This window comes from Aricia agestis, chromosome Z (assembly GCF_905147365.1).
Source record: "Aricia agestis chromosome Z, ilAriAges1.1, whole genome shotgun sequence".
Classification (NCBI taxonomy): domain Eukaryota; kingdom Metazoa; phylum Arthropoda; class Insecta; order Lepidoptera; family Lycaenidae; genus Aricia; species Aricia agestis.
Window position 1 is genome coordinate 21,642,910 of NC_056428.1, and position 17,273 is coordinate 21,660,182.

At 37.9% G+C, this 17,273-nt stretch overlaps 1 protein-coding gene across 2 annotated transcripts in view; it reads right to left on the bottom strand.

Annotated features, from left to right (window-relative positions):
* LOC121738613 (palmitoyltransferase ZDHHC3) overlaps window positions 1-16,866 on the bottom strand; it is a 39,030-nt gene extending 22,164 nt beyond the window's left edge. For both annotated transcript variants that reach the window (XM_042130786.1, XM_042130785.1), the window contains exons 1-2: window positions 16,679-16,866; window positions 5,347-5,509 (exon numbers count right to left, since the gene is read on the bottom strand). In XM_042130786.1, the coding sequence (XP_041986720.1) occupies window positions 5,347-5,487 (141 nt within the window). In that variant the 5' untranslated portion in view covers window positions 5,488-5,509; window positions 16,679-16,866. The remainder of the gene's footprint in view (window positions 1-5,346; window positions 5,510-16,678) is intronic.
* Window positions 16,867-17,273: the final 407 nt, after the last annotated feature.

Consider the following 17,273-nt stretch of genomic DNA (forward strand, 5'->3'; position numbering starts at 1 on the left):
AGATTTCATACTTTTCTCCTAAAATATGGATTGTTCTATTTGTAAGACAATGTTACTCTCAGGGAGGTCGCAGACACACTTTTTGTGTAATCGAGTCTGCGGCGCACAAAATGGCGCGCAATAAGATGTTCGCGGATTTTTCACAGACTGAACGCACATGACGCACATCATGATCATTCTGTCCGCTGAACTGTAGGGATGTAGACGCTATGGAAATCGTGCAGAGATCGCGAAGTATTATTTTGTATACCTTGAAGTACAGAAAAAGAAGAAAAAATAGAAAATTTTGGGTACACCTATAATTTCGGAAAGATTACTGAAGAGACAGTTCCATGTTAAATTCCGCAATGTAAATTAATTTAAAAAAATCCATATTTTGTTTTTTCTTTAGACGTCAACGATGTCCAAACAGGAGCTGATATAGGTACATTACAGCACACTTCTTCCCACAAATTTCTTTTTGAATGTCTATTATGATATTCTGCCTTAAGAGACTGTGCCGTCTGCGGCGGTTCTTCTTGCCGGGTTAGTTCCCGAACCGGTGGTAGGCAACTTAGTTACGACGTTCGAAAAGAATTTTGTAAAAAATTACTCTGAATAAATTATTTTGATTTTTGATTTTGAAGTATCATAAATTGCTGGTCTGTTTTGTATTTCATCGTTGCATCGATCTCTGGCGCCATGGTAATACATCTAGGGAATGCAATCCCGACTCGAGATTGAAAATTCCAGATCCCGCGGGATTAGAAATATCAATCCCGCTGGATCCCGGAATTTTCAGGATCCCGTCTAATTTAAAAAAAAAATTAAATTCGGATGACTGAAAAATCTAATAACTGCTTGTTTATGATAGTGAGGTTAACTAAAATAACATATTACTCAAAAGAAAATAAAAAACCAATATTCTTTAATCTTACCAACTAAATAATTATCAGGTTTTAAGGAAATTAAGCATAAGCATATTTCAAGGGAGTCAGGAAGTGATTTTGAAAATTGCTCCTTAAAAAACAAATGGTATTAATAGTGTCATCTACTAAGCGACATCTAATGTTCGTTGCAATGTACCCCGCAGCTGAGAATGCCCTCTCCGACTCAACACTGGTGGGCAACAGCGTGGCGAAGCAATTATATGATGCAAATTGCAAATATCGCCCCCTTGTTCCTCCTCACTCAAATAAATTTTATGGTAGACTCTTATTTGTCTTCTTTTCGTGAAAAAGGACTTGTAGACGCTCGCAGAGTTCCTCTTGAAGCGATTTATTAGCTCCGCCCAATCCCGTCAATCTCGAACGGGATCTCGTCATATGATGCGTCGGGATTGATCCCGAAAAATTACACGGGATCCCGCGGGATCGGGATTGCATTCCCTAAATACATCACTACAAATGCAGATTGCAGACTAAAATTGTGCGCCGTCTGCGTTAGCGCGTGTTGAGTACTCTTTTTACCACGCAGTAACACTGCGTGGTAAAAAGAGACGTGTGAAATTTAATCTCATAGAATTCATGTTCAATCATGCTTGTGTAAGTGTATACGTACACTTATTTTTCACACAGATGAAAACCAATTTTGGTTTCGTTTGACAGCTCGAGATTGTTGCTCTATTCCGCTAGGTATATTATCTTTATGGTATGGAAGTATGGATAATGCAAACAAAATGGAACTCAAAATAACGTCTTATTGGGTGAGTGACATGAAAATCCCTCCAGCAGGCTTAGAATGGTCACCATAGAAGCGGTTTCTTTCTACGGAAGAATAGACTAAAGGCCTGTTTCACCACTTTCTGATAAAGTGTCGAATAGGCTATTCACAACATTTTGAGAGATTCATACTTGATCAATCAAGTTAAGTGGTGAATAGCCTATTCGGCACTTATCAGGAAGTGGTGAAATAGGCCCTTAGTGACAGTTAAACAAAGGAAATCCGCCATTTTGTCACTAAAATCTGTCAGTGTGTCCATTCTTTCCCATTTCTACTATTGTTATGCAAAGCCTGCAGGTATAAACGGAAATCCAACTTAGGATGTCGGTGTGACCTAGTGACCTAACAGGGATATTTGCCTACCTAGAACATCTGGTAACTTCAGTCTAGCTGATTGCTTTAGTTCACTATCATCATCATTTGTAAGTTTTTAATGAAAATATATTATTTTACTAAGTAGTAAGATAATATTTTATCTTCGATATTGCGGATATCACCTAGGTATAGTTGACAACTCCGTTGTGCCGAATTTCATTTATCGCGAGGAACCCTACATCTTTCCACAAGAAAAACCATCTATGGTACTCGTCTCCCAAAAATCTGAATCGGTTTGGCCGACGAATTTTACGATTTTGGGCGCAACGGAGTTGCGGGCATAAACTAGTTTATAATATGTGTAAGGGCCTGTCCACATCTCCACGTCACCACAGAATATAATTATATATTTAGTAGTACCAATTAATAGTAAAAGTAGTAAATATATTAGTAGTACAAATTATATATTTACTAGTACCATGACGTCACGACGTCGTCAACGTGGATTTACACGTCAAGTCAACGTACCGTGCCACGTTACCGTACTGAGGGGTTAGTGCGAGTTTAATTCGATCATACGCATCGAGCACGATCCGATTTAAATTCGCGTTAACGTGCTCGATGCGTCGGATCGAATAACTCGCACTAACCCCTCTGTTCCACGACGTCGTAACGTGGAGATGTGGACAGGCCCTGAGGAGTTTTGATATAGGTCCTGTGTACGAGGGCTGCTATTTATGTATCCGGAATTAAAAAAAGAAACAAACATATATCATTTAATATGGTTTTATTGCTTTTCAAAATATTCGCCGCGATGATCGACACACTTTTGCATACGCTGGAACCAATTTTCATAGCACTTTTTCCATTCTGATTGAGGTATCTCCAAAACGTGCATTTTGAACGCATCAACAGCCTCTTCGCGGCTCGAAAAACGTTGACCACGTAATTTGTTCTTCGCGTATGGAAATAAAAAGAAATCGTTAGGTGCCAAATCAGGGCTGTACGGCGGATGACCAGTCAATTCGATCTTTTGACCCTCCAAAAACTGAGTTGTTTCAGCTGAGGTGTGACAGCTAGCATTGTCGTGATGTAATATGATTCTGCGTTGTCGGTTGTCCTTTCTTATTTCTTCAAAGACTTCTGGTAAACAAATGGTCGTATACCATTCAGAATTAACCGTTTTACGATTCTCTAATGGCACTGTAGCCACATGTCCATTAATTCCAAAAAAACAGGCGACCATTTGCTTCAAAGTACTTTTTGCACGAGTAACTTTTGTTGGTTTCGGCTCATCTTGGAACACCCACACCGTTGACTGTTGTTTAGTTTCGGGGTCATATGCATTGATCCAAGATTCATCACCTGTGTAGATATTATAAACGGCTTTTGACGTACCACGGTTGTATTTTTTTATCATTTTTTTGCACCAATCGACACGAGCCCGTTTTTGATCGATTGTCAAGTTGTGCGGAATCCAACGCGAACATATTTTTTTTACAGCCAAATGTTCGTGTAATATCTTATGTATGCTCGTCATACTTATGCCTAAGGACGCCTCTATCTCGCGATATGTAACATGACGATCACGCATTATTAGTTCCCGCACAGCATCTATATTTTGTGGGACAACAGCTGTTTTTGGGAGACCTTCTTTATTTTCATCCGTGAGCATAGACCGCCCACGATTAAACTCACTGTACCAGTGATAAACAGTGGTTTTTGATGGTGCTTCATCTCCAAAAGTTGCGGTGAGTTGAATAAAGCACTGTTGTTGATTTAGCCCACGCCGAAAATCGTAGTAAATCATTGCACGAAAATGTTCACGCGTTAAATCCATGGCAAATGAAGACACGCAATTTTCAAAATGACGCCACAATGGAAAAATAATTGACAGTCACATGAAACAAAATGTATTCTTCAACCCAAGAGTTCTATTTTCAAATGTTGTAATTACTTTTTAAATATTGTTCTTGTAAGTGGCCAGTTCCGGATACATAAATAGCAGCCCTCGTAACAGAATACATAATCTTAATATATATATTTCTTGTGTGCGTGTGTATGTGACTGAACTCCTCCTAAACGACTGGACCAATTTTGATGAAATTTTTTGTGTGTGTTCGTGGAGATTCGAGAATGGTTTAGATTTACAGTTTGGTCTACTGGAAAATGTTTTTTCAATTAATTTCTTATTTATAAGGAGTTGTTGATTTTGGAATGTTTTACATTAGATCCGGCGGACGGCGCTATCATCGCATTCAATATTATTCTATTTCAATTTTAGTTTGTCCTGACAGATGGTGCTACGATTAATTTGAAAAAAAATTTGTTATTCAATTCATGTGCTGATTAAAATATTAAATAAATAACACATAGGCTACAATTTTAACCGACTTTCAAAATGGGGGAGGTGTTATGTTCGTTTTCTTATATTCAACGATTACTCCGCCGTTTGTTAACCGATTTTCAAAATTTTTCTTTTGGTATATAGGCTATCATCCCAATTTGGTATTATATTCAGAAAAGTGGTGATCTGATGAAGGATCCATAAGTAATCGAGGGAACTCCTCAAAACTTATAGGGAAACATATGGTGACTTCGGTTTCGTGAGAAGTATTCTAAGCATATGCTACCAACAAGTAAGATTTTGCACCGAGATATACCTGGTATACCGTGGTTCGGAAGGTGCTGAGAGAATTCCTGATTCTTTATAGATACAAGTTTGGGAGTTTCGGCGTTGTTTTAAGAACAGAAAGCATATGCTACTATGCAAATTACATTCTTCATCATCATCATCATCATCATCACTACCATATTATACCATTTCATAGTCTTTTAGATCGAGACTCGAGTTTGTCAAGCGATAATTTAAAAAAATCTATATCTACCTAATATTATAAACCTGAAGAGTATGTTTGCTTGAACGCGTCAATCTCAGAAACTACAGGTCCGATTTAAAACTTATCTCAGTGTTAGATAGATCATTTATCGAGTAAGACTCATCATTTATCGAGAAGGTTATATTATATTATTACTCTAAGACTAATACGACAGAAGAAACTCAGGAAAATGTGGGAAAAACGGGGGAAATATTTTTTATGGGAAAATGTACCTACGGATTCTGTAAAATTTCTAATTTACGCGGGCGAAGCCGCGCGGGACATCTAGTATAATAATAACTATATGAACGCTGTTAGGCATTTGCATACGTATAGAGTTATGAAAGCAGTAATGTTTTTAGATCATTTAGAATAAGACTGCATTCATAACTCGACAATTTTTTTTTGTGGGTTACCCATTGAATGCTAACAGCGACCATTGAGACCGTACCTTTATGCACCAAGCTTTGCCCCCGCAGCAGCGGTTGTGCATGTCCTTGTCCGGTCGGGTGAGGACGAGACACTCCGGATCCACCTGGTACTGACTGTCCATGTCATCATCGTCGGAACTCTCGTAGAATTCGCGTATCATTTAGACCCACTGTACACCGTTCCTGAAAAACCACACAAGTTAGGCCGACTGTTACAAAAACATGATGACTAATCCGGTAGGTCTAATATCCGAAAGATATTCGAATATTAGACCGACCGTATTCCAATATAAGATCGAATATTACATCTCAAAGCGAAACTCACAGTATCATAAAATTCTCAACTTTATCTACTGAAGTTAATTTACTTGGGAACAACTAGTTGACTGGTTCGTTGTCTGAGGGACAATGTCAGGATATATTTACAATATCTCTTTCGCAATCCATATCACGTTCACGTAGCTTAGGTACAAGCACGTTGGAGTGCACCAACTGCTAAATATTGACGGAATAATATAAAAAAAAAATATAGGGGGGTACAAAAAAATGTGTACCCCTGGTTTTTACCTTGTCCCTTGACTTCGCTACAGATTATTTGTAAAAAATTACATACTAACATTTTGTAATCTTAATGTAGGAGCAAAAACAAGTTTTCTTTTATTAAAATACATTCACGTTTGTATAAAATTTTATTTAGTATGAGATTTATAAGGGTTTTTAAGTACCGAAAACTATTAAATTCACCTGTCCCCTTCCCAGAATTTGTAACAAAATCTTTGATAACTATTTTTTTTCTTAAAGTAAGTTGCTTAAAAAACATATTTTAGATTCCTAAATATTTAATGTATCAGTTGAATGTCTTGTTATTGAAAAATCTAACATAATTTATCTACAAATTAATTAAAATTATAAACATGAAAAAACGACCCGACCGGAATGTTCTGTTTAGTGACCGTTTTTTTTTAGTTTTATAAACATACTACAAAAATATTTTCGGCACTATATTTCATTGTACATCGAGAAACTCCAATTTGAATTTAGTAGTTAAAAATCTGCTACAAGACGCGGACGCAGGTTGGACGGTTCTTCAGGAACGGTTTATTTGTTCAGATAAGTGACCATATTTTGTAAGCATTATTATACTTTCTCCAACTGTTTTTACTGTTGACACGTTGCAAAATTAGCTTAGTATTTAGTATAAAAAATGAAATTGTGATAACTGTTATCGGTTATTTACAAACACTTTAAAAGTAAAAGAAAGTAATATTACGTGACTTCCGATTTGTGACTTTTCGTATGGTCACATATAATGGAACGGAAAAGTCACAACAGGCGGAAAGCATAAGGCTTAGTTCACATTTTAAATAAATATTTTTTTTATTCACAGATTTTATTAAGAAAATTGGAGATTTTTAAACTGGTACATTAAGGTACAAATATATTTTTTATTACTTATGTGTTAAGGTGATGCCGCGTTAAAGTAAAAAACCGTTTTGGATATGTTTTTGATTGCTAGTTTTCTATGAAAGGCCGGCCCGGCCTCTCACAGAAAACAAGCAATGGAACAGCAAAAAATGGAAAGGGCGTAAGCGACAAAATAGTTTGGTCGCGTAATTTAAAAACCATAAATACATTTCATATAAGCTATGGGCAAATATGCTTGAACCAATCCATGTACATTTTTGGAAGCTTAAATCACTCTCCTCTGTTGGAAAAATAGGAATCCTTTTTTTACACAGGTCTATTTGATTGATTATTCTGTGTTATAAAAGTTGACCATTCGTGTTATGCTATGGGTAAATCAAAGACAAAGACATGATAAATACTGACAATGAACTTTAATTTCTTAGCTTTAGTCATTGAAAAATCTATATCGCTACAGCCAAATTATCAAGGCGTCGCCTTTACTTAACAATAATAAATATACTATTTAAAATGTAAGTACCTAAAAGTTTTATTTTTTAAATAATTTTGATTTTATTTCCACTACTTTTCTATCAGTAAAGATTCATTTTGTGTCATTGATATTTTTAGATTTATAATAACTAGACATCGGATTATATGCATTTGCATACTTGCATATGCAAATGCATATAATGTCACTTTTTAAGCGATAGTGCATATTTTGGCAATTTTTCGTTGATAGTGCATATTTCGGTAGTTTAACTTCCATGGGCATTAAGATGGCAATCGGAAAATGTTGGTAGACAATTATTATTGGCGTATAATAAATAAATAAAAACTAAAAAGTCTTTATTTCAAGAAATTAAAAATCCTGGATTTTATGAAATTATAAAAATATGCGCTCTTATTAATCTCACTACCGGAAAAGTCTTAAAAAAAATAATAAATTTTAATATTAAGTGACTTTTGATTGTGCATATTTTGTGCATATTTCGACCACTTCTAGTGCATATTTGCATGCATATTTCGGCACTTTGTTCGTGCATATAATCCGATGTCTAATAATAACTTAGAAATTCGAAGACATGTGAACACATCTTTATGATTATGAGATGTTCGTCCCTCTAATTAATAAAGTTAAATCTATGAAATCAAAGAATTTTTTACTTTTATAAGTAGTGCAACAATAAAAATGTTTAAATAAAAGGTTTTTGTGTTATAAAAACTTCTTTAAATATGTTAAATATTACTTACTCATGTAAAAAAATGAAAAATAACCTAGTGGGTAGGTCACATAGTCACACTATGGATTAAAAATAATTGCTACTCTTGTTGATCCTTGAAATTATCTATATTTTTTTAATAAACAATTAAATATGCATTTCACTAGATTAAATAAACGAAGAAATCCATTTATTGCTGTATTTTTATGTATTAAATTATATTTTACATTTAGTCGCACAACGGAATCTGTTTCGTCGAAAATTCGATTTTGTTTCAATAATATCAGAATAATATAACGTTTTCGGCGTTCTTTTTAACTTATTCCATTAGTTCAATATTTTCCTTGTATATGACATTCAAATAAAGGTAAATAAATGACCTTAAAAATATAGACATATTTTTGCAAGGGTACACGTTTTTTTGAAAATGCCCATGGGCACGGGGCGACGCACGTGGCGGCGCGGGCGTCGCAAAGTGTTTGGTGTGGACGCGGCCATAAATGTTCAATGGCAATTGGCATTATGTGAGCCGATGCAATGTGCGAATACCTTAATGCGTTTTGATTACGCAAACATCGAAATACTAAAAGTTTTCCTAAATCCATCTAGTCTAAGCTTTCATAGAAATCAATTATTATAGTCAGTAGGTATTGCTTGGTCTTTAGTAGGTAATTTTTATAATTCTCGAAAAACGAATGGATCAATGGATCTTGCTCGATTCCGCACTTATTCTGTTTTAACTATGAGTAGATATGTTTTAACAAACATTGTATCTTGTAATTTTAGTACCTCATATAAAATTAAATTAAGAAATTAAAAAAAACCCCCGCCAAACAACTTTAAAAATTTTTGTCCCCCGACACACCTTGACAACAATTATGGACTAAAATATCACTTTACACTTAGGAATTATTTAAACTTAAAGTCAGTAAAATATGTTATTTCATTACTTTTTAAAGTTGTTTGGCGGGGGTTTTTTTTAATTTCTTAATTTAATTTTATTTCATGCTTTTTAAACTTGTGTTGGTTATAGTGCAGAGTTATTCCTATCAACAGGATCATAATATTATATCCCAATGAACCATCTAGGAATGTTATTTTTGGATGAGGCCGTCAATATGAGTCCAAAAATGAAACCTCCACTTTGGGTTCATATTGAGCTCGGCTTTTATGTAATCCAGGTGATGCTGCAGCAGCAGCATGCAAAAATTTATTGATTATTTACGTCTTACTAGTTGTCGCAATTAAAATGAGCCCAAACACGAAACCATTGCTCTAAGTTGGTGAGGAGTTGGGTATCCTATTGATTACCAGGTGATGCTGCAGCACCAGGTCAACATTCCAATGTCACGAACTAGAATGCAATAAAGCCCACCAAACTACTGCAAGTTGCTAATCGGCCCTTCACGAACCAGATGAACCGCGATTTTTCAGCACGGAGCAGGCTGATGATGATGAACTATAGCTAAGAACATTCTCAATTAAGTCAGCTTTCAAACAAAAAAAACTAGATCAAAATCGGTCCACCCGTTTGGATGCTACGATGCCACAGACAGACAGACAGACAGACAGACAGACAGACAGACAGACAGACAGACAGACAGACAGACAGACAGACAGACAGACAGACAGACAGACAGACAGACAGACAGACAGACAGACAGACAGACAGACAGACAGACAGACAGACAGACAGACAGACAGACAGACAGACAGACAGACAGACAGACAGACAGACAGACAGACAGACAGACAGACAGACAGACAGACAGACAGACAGACAGACAGACAGACAGACAGACAGACAGACAGACAGACAGACAGACAGACAGACAGACAGACAGACAGACAGACAGACAGACAGACAGACAGACAGACAGACAGACAGACAGACAGACAGACAGACAGACAGACAGACAGACAGACAGACAGACAGACAGACAGACAGACAGACAGACAGACAGACAGACAGACAGACAGACAGACAGACAGACAGACAGACAGACAGACAGACAGACAGACAGACAGACAGACAGACAGACAGACAGACAGACAGACAGACAGACAGACAGACAGACAGACAGACAGACAGACAGACAGACAGACAGACAGACAGACAGACAGACAGACAGACAGACAGACAGACAGACAGACAGACAGACAGACAGACAGACAGACAGACAGACAGACAGACAGACAGACAGACAGACAGACAGACAGACAGACAGACAGACAGACAGACAGACAGACAGACAGACAGACAGACAGACAGACAGACAGACAGACAGACAGACAGACAGACAGACAGACAGACAGACAGACAGACAGACAGACAGACAGACAGACAGACAGACAGACAGACAGACAGACAGACAGACAGACAGACAGACAGACAGACAGACAGACAGACAGACAGACAGACAGACAGACAGACAGACAGACAGACAGACAGACAGACAGACAGACAGACAGACAGACAGACAGACAGACAGACAGACAGACAGACAGACAGACAGACAGACAGACAGACAGACAGACAGACAGACAGACAGACAGACAGACAGACAGACAGACAGACAGACAGACAGACAGACAGACAGACAGACAGACAGACAGACAGACAGACAGACAGACAGACAGACAGACAGACAGACAGACAGACAGACAGACAGACAGACAGACAGACAGACAGACAGACAGACAGACAGACAGACAGACAGACAGACAGACAGACAGACAGACAGACAGACAGACAGACAGACAGACAGACAGACAGACAGACAGACAGACAGACAGACAGACAGACAGACAGACAGACAGACAGACAGACAGACAGACAGACAGACAGACAGACAGACAGACAGACAGACAGACAGACAGACAGACAGACAGACAGACAGACAGACAGACAGACAGACAGACAGACAGACAGACAGACAGACAGACAGACAGACAGACAGACAGACAGACAGACAGACAGACAGACAGACAGACAGACAGACAGACAGACAGACAGACAGACAGACAGACAGACAGACAGACAGACAGACAGACAGACAGACAGACAGACAGACAGACAGACAGACAGACAGACAGACAGACAGACAGACAGACAGACAGACAGACAGACAGACAGACAGACAGACAGACAGACAGACAGACAGACAGACAGACAGACAGACAGACAGACAGACAGACAGACAGACAGACAGACAGACAGACAGACAGACAGACAGACAGACAGACAGACAGACAGACAGACAGACAGACAGACAGACAGACAGACAGACAGACAGACAGACAGACAGACAGACAGACAGACAGACAGACAGACAGACAGACAGACAGACAGACAGACAGACAGACAGACAGACAGACAGACAGACAGACACAGACAGACAGACAGACAGACAGACAGACACAGACAGACAGACAGACAGACAGACAGACAGACAGACAGACAGACAGACAGACAGACAGACAGACAGACAGACAGACAGACAGACAGACAGACAGACAGACAGACAGACAGACAGACAGACAGACAGACAGACAGACAGACAGACAGACAGACAGACAGACAGACAGACAGACAGACAGACAGACAGACAGACAGACAGACAGACAGACAGACAGACAGACAGACAGACAGACAGACAGACAGACAGACAGACAGACAGACCGACAGACAGGTCAAACTTATAACACCCCTCTTTTTTGTCGGGGGTTAATAATAAAAAAATGAATATTTTTATTCAAAATGGGTATCATGATACACTTTTTGAAAGTCGAACGAAGAAACTACGTTGCCTACCACCAGTTCGGGAACTACCCCAACTCTAACTCTAATAAATAATCTAATAATAAATAGTAGTTAATTGTATAATCAATATCCAACCCCCTATTTGCCTTACAAAGTTATTAATTGCTAGTTCTATGTCACACAGTCCATTACAAGTGAAAATAATAACAGATATTAGTTACTACCTAGTACAGATATTAGATATACGTGGGGGAGCCATGCTTCGGCACGAATGGGCCGGCTCGACCGGAGAAATATCACGTTCTCACTGAAAACCGGCGTGAAACAGCGCTTGCGCTGTGTTTCGCCGAGTGAGTGAGTTTACCGGAGGCCCAATCCCCTACCCTATTCCCTTCCCTACCCTCCCCTATACCCTTCCCTTCCCTTCTCTACCCTCCTCTATTCCCTTCCCTTCCTTTCCTTACCCTCCCCTATTACCCTGTTACCTCTTAAAAGGCCGGCAACGCACTTGCAGCTCTTTTGATGCTGCGAGTGTCCATGGGCGACGGAAGTTGCTTTCCATCAGGTGACCCGTTTGCTCGTTTGCCCCCTTATTTCATAAAAAAAACCACACAGCGGTACATTTTTTACCACACTGAATTAAGTAAATGAAAGAATAATAATATTTGCATAGCGACATACGGCACAAATCACAATATACGGGGAAAAATCAATCTATATATTATATATATACGAGGGCTGCTATTTATGTATCCGGAACTGGCCACTTACAAGAACAATATTTAAAAAGTAATTACAACATTTGAAAATAGAACTCTTTGGTTGAAGAATACATTTTGTTTCATGTGACTGCCAATTATTTTTCCATTGTGGCGTCATTTTGAAAATTGCGTGTCTTCATTTGCCATGGATTTAACGCGTGAACATTTTCGTGCAATGATTTACTACGATTTTCGGCGTGGGCTAAATCAACAACAGTGCTTTATTCAACTCACCGCAACTTTTGGAGATGAAGCACCATCAAAAACCACTGTTTATCACTGGTACAGTGAGTTTAATCGTGGGCGGTCTATGCTCACGGATGAAAATAAAGAAGGTCGCCCAAAAACAGCTGTTGTCCCACAAAATATAGATGCTGTGCGGGAACTAATAATGCGTGATCGTCATGTTACATATCGCGAGATAGAGGCGTCCTTAGGCATAAGTATGACGAGCATACATAAGATATTACACGAACATTTGGCTGTAAAAAAAATATGTTCGCGTTGGATTCCGCACAACTTGACAATCGATCAAAAACGGGCTCGTGTCGATTGGTGCAAAAAAATGATAAAAAAATACAACCGTGGTACGTCAAAAGCCGTTTATAATATCTACACAGGTGATGAATCTTGGATCTATGCATATGACCCCGAAACTAAACAACAGTCAACGGTGTGGGTGTTCCAAGATGAGCCGAAACCAACAAAAGTTACTCGTGCAAAAAGTACTTTGAAGCAAATGGTCGCCTGTTTTTTTGGAATTAATGGACATGTGGCTACAGTGCCATTAGAGAATCGTAAAACGGTTAATTCTGAATGGTATACGACCATTTGTTTACCAGAAGTCTTTGAAGAAATAAGAAAGGACAACCGACAACGCAGAATCATATTACATCACGACAATGCTAGCTGTCACACCTCAGCTGAAACAACTCAGTTTTTGGAGGGTCAAAAGATCGAATTGACTGGTCATCCGCCGTACAGCCCTGATTTGGCACCTAACGATTTCTTTTTATTTCCATACGCGAAGAACAAATTACGTGGTCAACGTTTTTCGAGCCGCGAAGAGGCTGTTGATGCGTTCAAAATGCACGTTTTGGAGATACCTCAATCAGAATGGAAAAAGTGCTATGAAAATTGGTTCCAGCGTATGCAAAAGTGTGTCGATCATCGCAGCGAATATTTTGAAAAGCAATAAAACCATATTAAATGATATACTTATGTTTGTTTCTTTTTTTAATTCCGGATACATAAATAGCAGCCCTCGTATAAAACTCAAAGGTGACTGACTGACATGGTGATCTATCAACGCACAGCCCAAACCAATGGACCGATTGGGCTGAAATTTGGCATGCAGGTAGATATTATGACGTAGGCATCCGCCAAGAAAGAATTTTGATCAATTCCACCTCCAAGGGGTTAAAATAGGGCATGAAAGTTTGTATATAATAATACTTCTTAACGCGAGCGAAGCCGCGGGCAAAAGCTCGTCATCTCATAAAGTGTGATTCACACTAATGTTAATGTGATAGTTTCTGGAACGAAGTTCCTTTTCCCGCGTTCGGCGTAAATCTGAATGCTAGACAGAACGACATTTGACCTTGATTTGACCTCGACACTTTTTTATTAGTACCTGCATGTTAGGGGCAGATGGCGCTGCTAGCAAGTATTCCTGTGCGTCAGCTAAATGGCGTTTTTTTTAAATAAACAGCGACGCCATAGCGACGCGTTGTAAGTATTCCTGGGCGTCAATAGATGACGTTTTTTTAATAATTTTTTTTGTGTATAATATGTATACAGGTTTTTTGAACATAAATGAATAGCCTCGTTCCATTCGGGTGTGCCTTGACACCTATGCTTGACACCTCTCCATTTTTTTTTTTTACTTTTACGGCAAATAAAATAATATTCTAATCCTGTTACATATTTATATATGATATATTTAAACTAAAATAATTATTAAATTAGCAGAAGAAAAACTTAACTTCGTGCCTACGTCTAGTGTATTTATGAGCTAATGACTCTGATGACATCTATCATATCACTCTAATGACACTGTCATGAATAATCGGCCAAGTGCGAGTCGGACTCGCGCACGAAGAGTCTGTACCGGTATAGAGTGAAGGTAGACAAAATTTGTGTTTTTGTATGGGAGCCCCCCTTAAAGTTACTTTAAAATAAAGTTTTATTATTAATTATTATTAAAGTACAAATATAATTAAGGATTTGGTGCATATTTCAAGTGCTTAGCTGTTACCATTATTGATCACATTTCTTGTATGGGAGCCCCCTTAAATATTAACTTTATTTTTAGTATTTGTTGTTCTAGCAGCAACAGATATACACAATCTGTGAAAATTTCAGAATTCTAGCTATAGCGGTTCTTGAGTTACAGCCTGGAGACAGACGGACAGACGGACGGACAGACAGACAGACAACGAAGTCTTAATAATAGGGTCCCATTTTTACCCTTTGGGTATGGAACCCTAAAAATTGGCAAGACTTATTACCACTGTATCTACATATAAAGATTGAAAAATAAAGAGGTATAATATGAGATGCCAACTTGTTTGTTTTCATTAAAAAAAGTTTAGTAAATTCGCTCTATGATATTTTATTATTTGAATATTGTTAACATGATCATGCATTTATCTGTGTTTTGAAATTATAGTAGACACATTGTAGGTAATATTATACAACAGAAGATTTCGCATTGCTAGAAAGCATTATTGTAATGGTTTTTTAAACATAAAATTGTAACAAGAATTGAGGTTTTTGTGGATTCCATAAACAATATTATTTAAACAACGCCTCCGTGGTCTAGTGGTATAGAGCGCGGCTCTTGACTCGGGAGGTCGTGGGTTCGATTCCCGCGTTGGAAACATGTTATTTCCAAGTTCGGTTAGGACAATGCAGGCTGATCACCTGATTGTCTGACAAGTAAGATGATCCATGCGTTGGATGGGCATGTAAAAGGTCGGTCCTGCGCCTGATCTTTCGCAGGTCGTGTCGGTCTACCGTCCCACTGGGTTATGAGAGTAAAGGAATAGAGAGTGCTCTTGGGCACTACAAAATTACTCCTGCGTAACTGGCCTGGTTTCAATGAAACCGGCCACCGTCACCGAAACCGGTGTGGGAGCTATTATTATTTAAACAGTCTGTTTAGATTTTAGGAAAAAATGCACCTGTACTGTACCATGCTACAAATGTTTATAATTACTATTATTATTTTTTGATTTATGATGAGGTTGCATACTACACAATATACATGTATTTCCAAATATTGTATATGTACTCAGTGAAATACGGCAGTAGCGGTCAGTGACTCCCTGTCAAAAACTTGTCATTTTCTATAGAAATTGACAACATCTAAGGCATCCATTACACGCTCATGCAAGCGATAGTCAATTCCGTCAATCATGAATTATGTTTGACTGATGGTGATTGATGGACTGACAAATAGTATTAGACGGTCACTCAATACTTTTCAGTTTTATGTCAGTCAAAGCCAACATTTTCAAAGGTAATACGTTTCTAATTCTTTTCCTATTTTGTCAGATGTGACAATACTCACTCAAAATTCGTGACTGATGGTTGCATGAAGCAAAAATCCAGATTTTTGTCAATCAACTTCATGCAAACGTCTGCCACGCTCTTACACGGTAGGTTATCCATCAGTTACAGCCATGACTGTGGTAAAACTGAAAGCAAAACCTACCGTGTAATGGATGCCTTACACTTCACTGTCAATCGCGGTTTATATAGAAATCGCAGACATCGCAGACACAATAGCTTTTCAATTGTTATGCTGCAGCCGACTGCCGCTTGGGGATTGATGGGTTAATCGCAATGGGGTTGCATTGCGATTAACCCATCAATCCCCAAGCGGCAGTCAGCTGCAGCATAACAATTGAAAAGCTATTAATATACATAATCACAATAATCTGCAAACAGTTTGAGTATACAATTGCCAAGCAAATAAAATACTATAAAAGGGGAAATACTTTGATTGAAAAGTTAACTTAGAAGACTGAAATAAAGCATGCAAAACCAAATTTCACAATTAAGTTAAGGCAGTCAAGTAAATAATATTTTTTAAACCTTTATTGCTCAGCAGAAGAAAAGTGTACTTTAAAAACTGTTTCTTAAACTCAAATTATGTTTTACATGCTACAGGCATAAAAAAAATAGATTCACTTACCTTGATGGTTTAAAATTGTGAGGATGTGTTATTCAGTATAATTCCTTCACAAATTTCATTTCTTACAGCCGGATTAAATCTTAAAAATGAAATCTTGCTATGCAATCATTAGACAGATTCTAGAGTACACAAAATAAATTTCTAGGTACATATTTCGACAGGAGAGTATGGTTTAAGAAAAAGTTGTCAAAAATATTAATATTTGTTACTGTTATTCTGTATTTATGTACATCGAAGAAAATGTTTATATTCTCTTTGAAAATGTTTAAAATCAATAAAACGAAAGCAATTCTGAAATCGCTCTTTTCACTCGACGAAATCAGACAGTTGTTTTTTTTTTTTTTTCATAGGTTGTGACTTGTGAGTACAAAATGCATTTTAACATCCTAATTCCTAATACTGCATTTACACATTCGCGTTCGCCATTCGCCTCGTCATTCGACGTTGATTCGACGAAACATTCGTATACGAATGCTGTCGCGAACTTTGTCGCGAACTACCGTTCACACATTCGCACACGAACATGGAGGACGTGTTTATATTATGATAGCAATGTTGAATAAAAAATATGAAATTTATTATAGCGATATTTTGG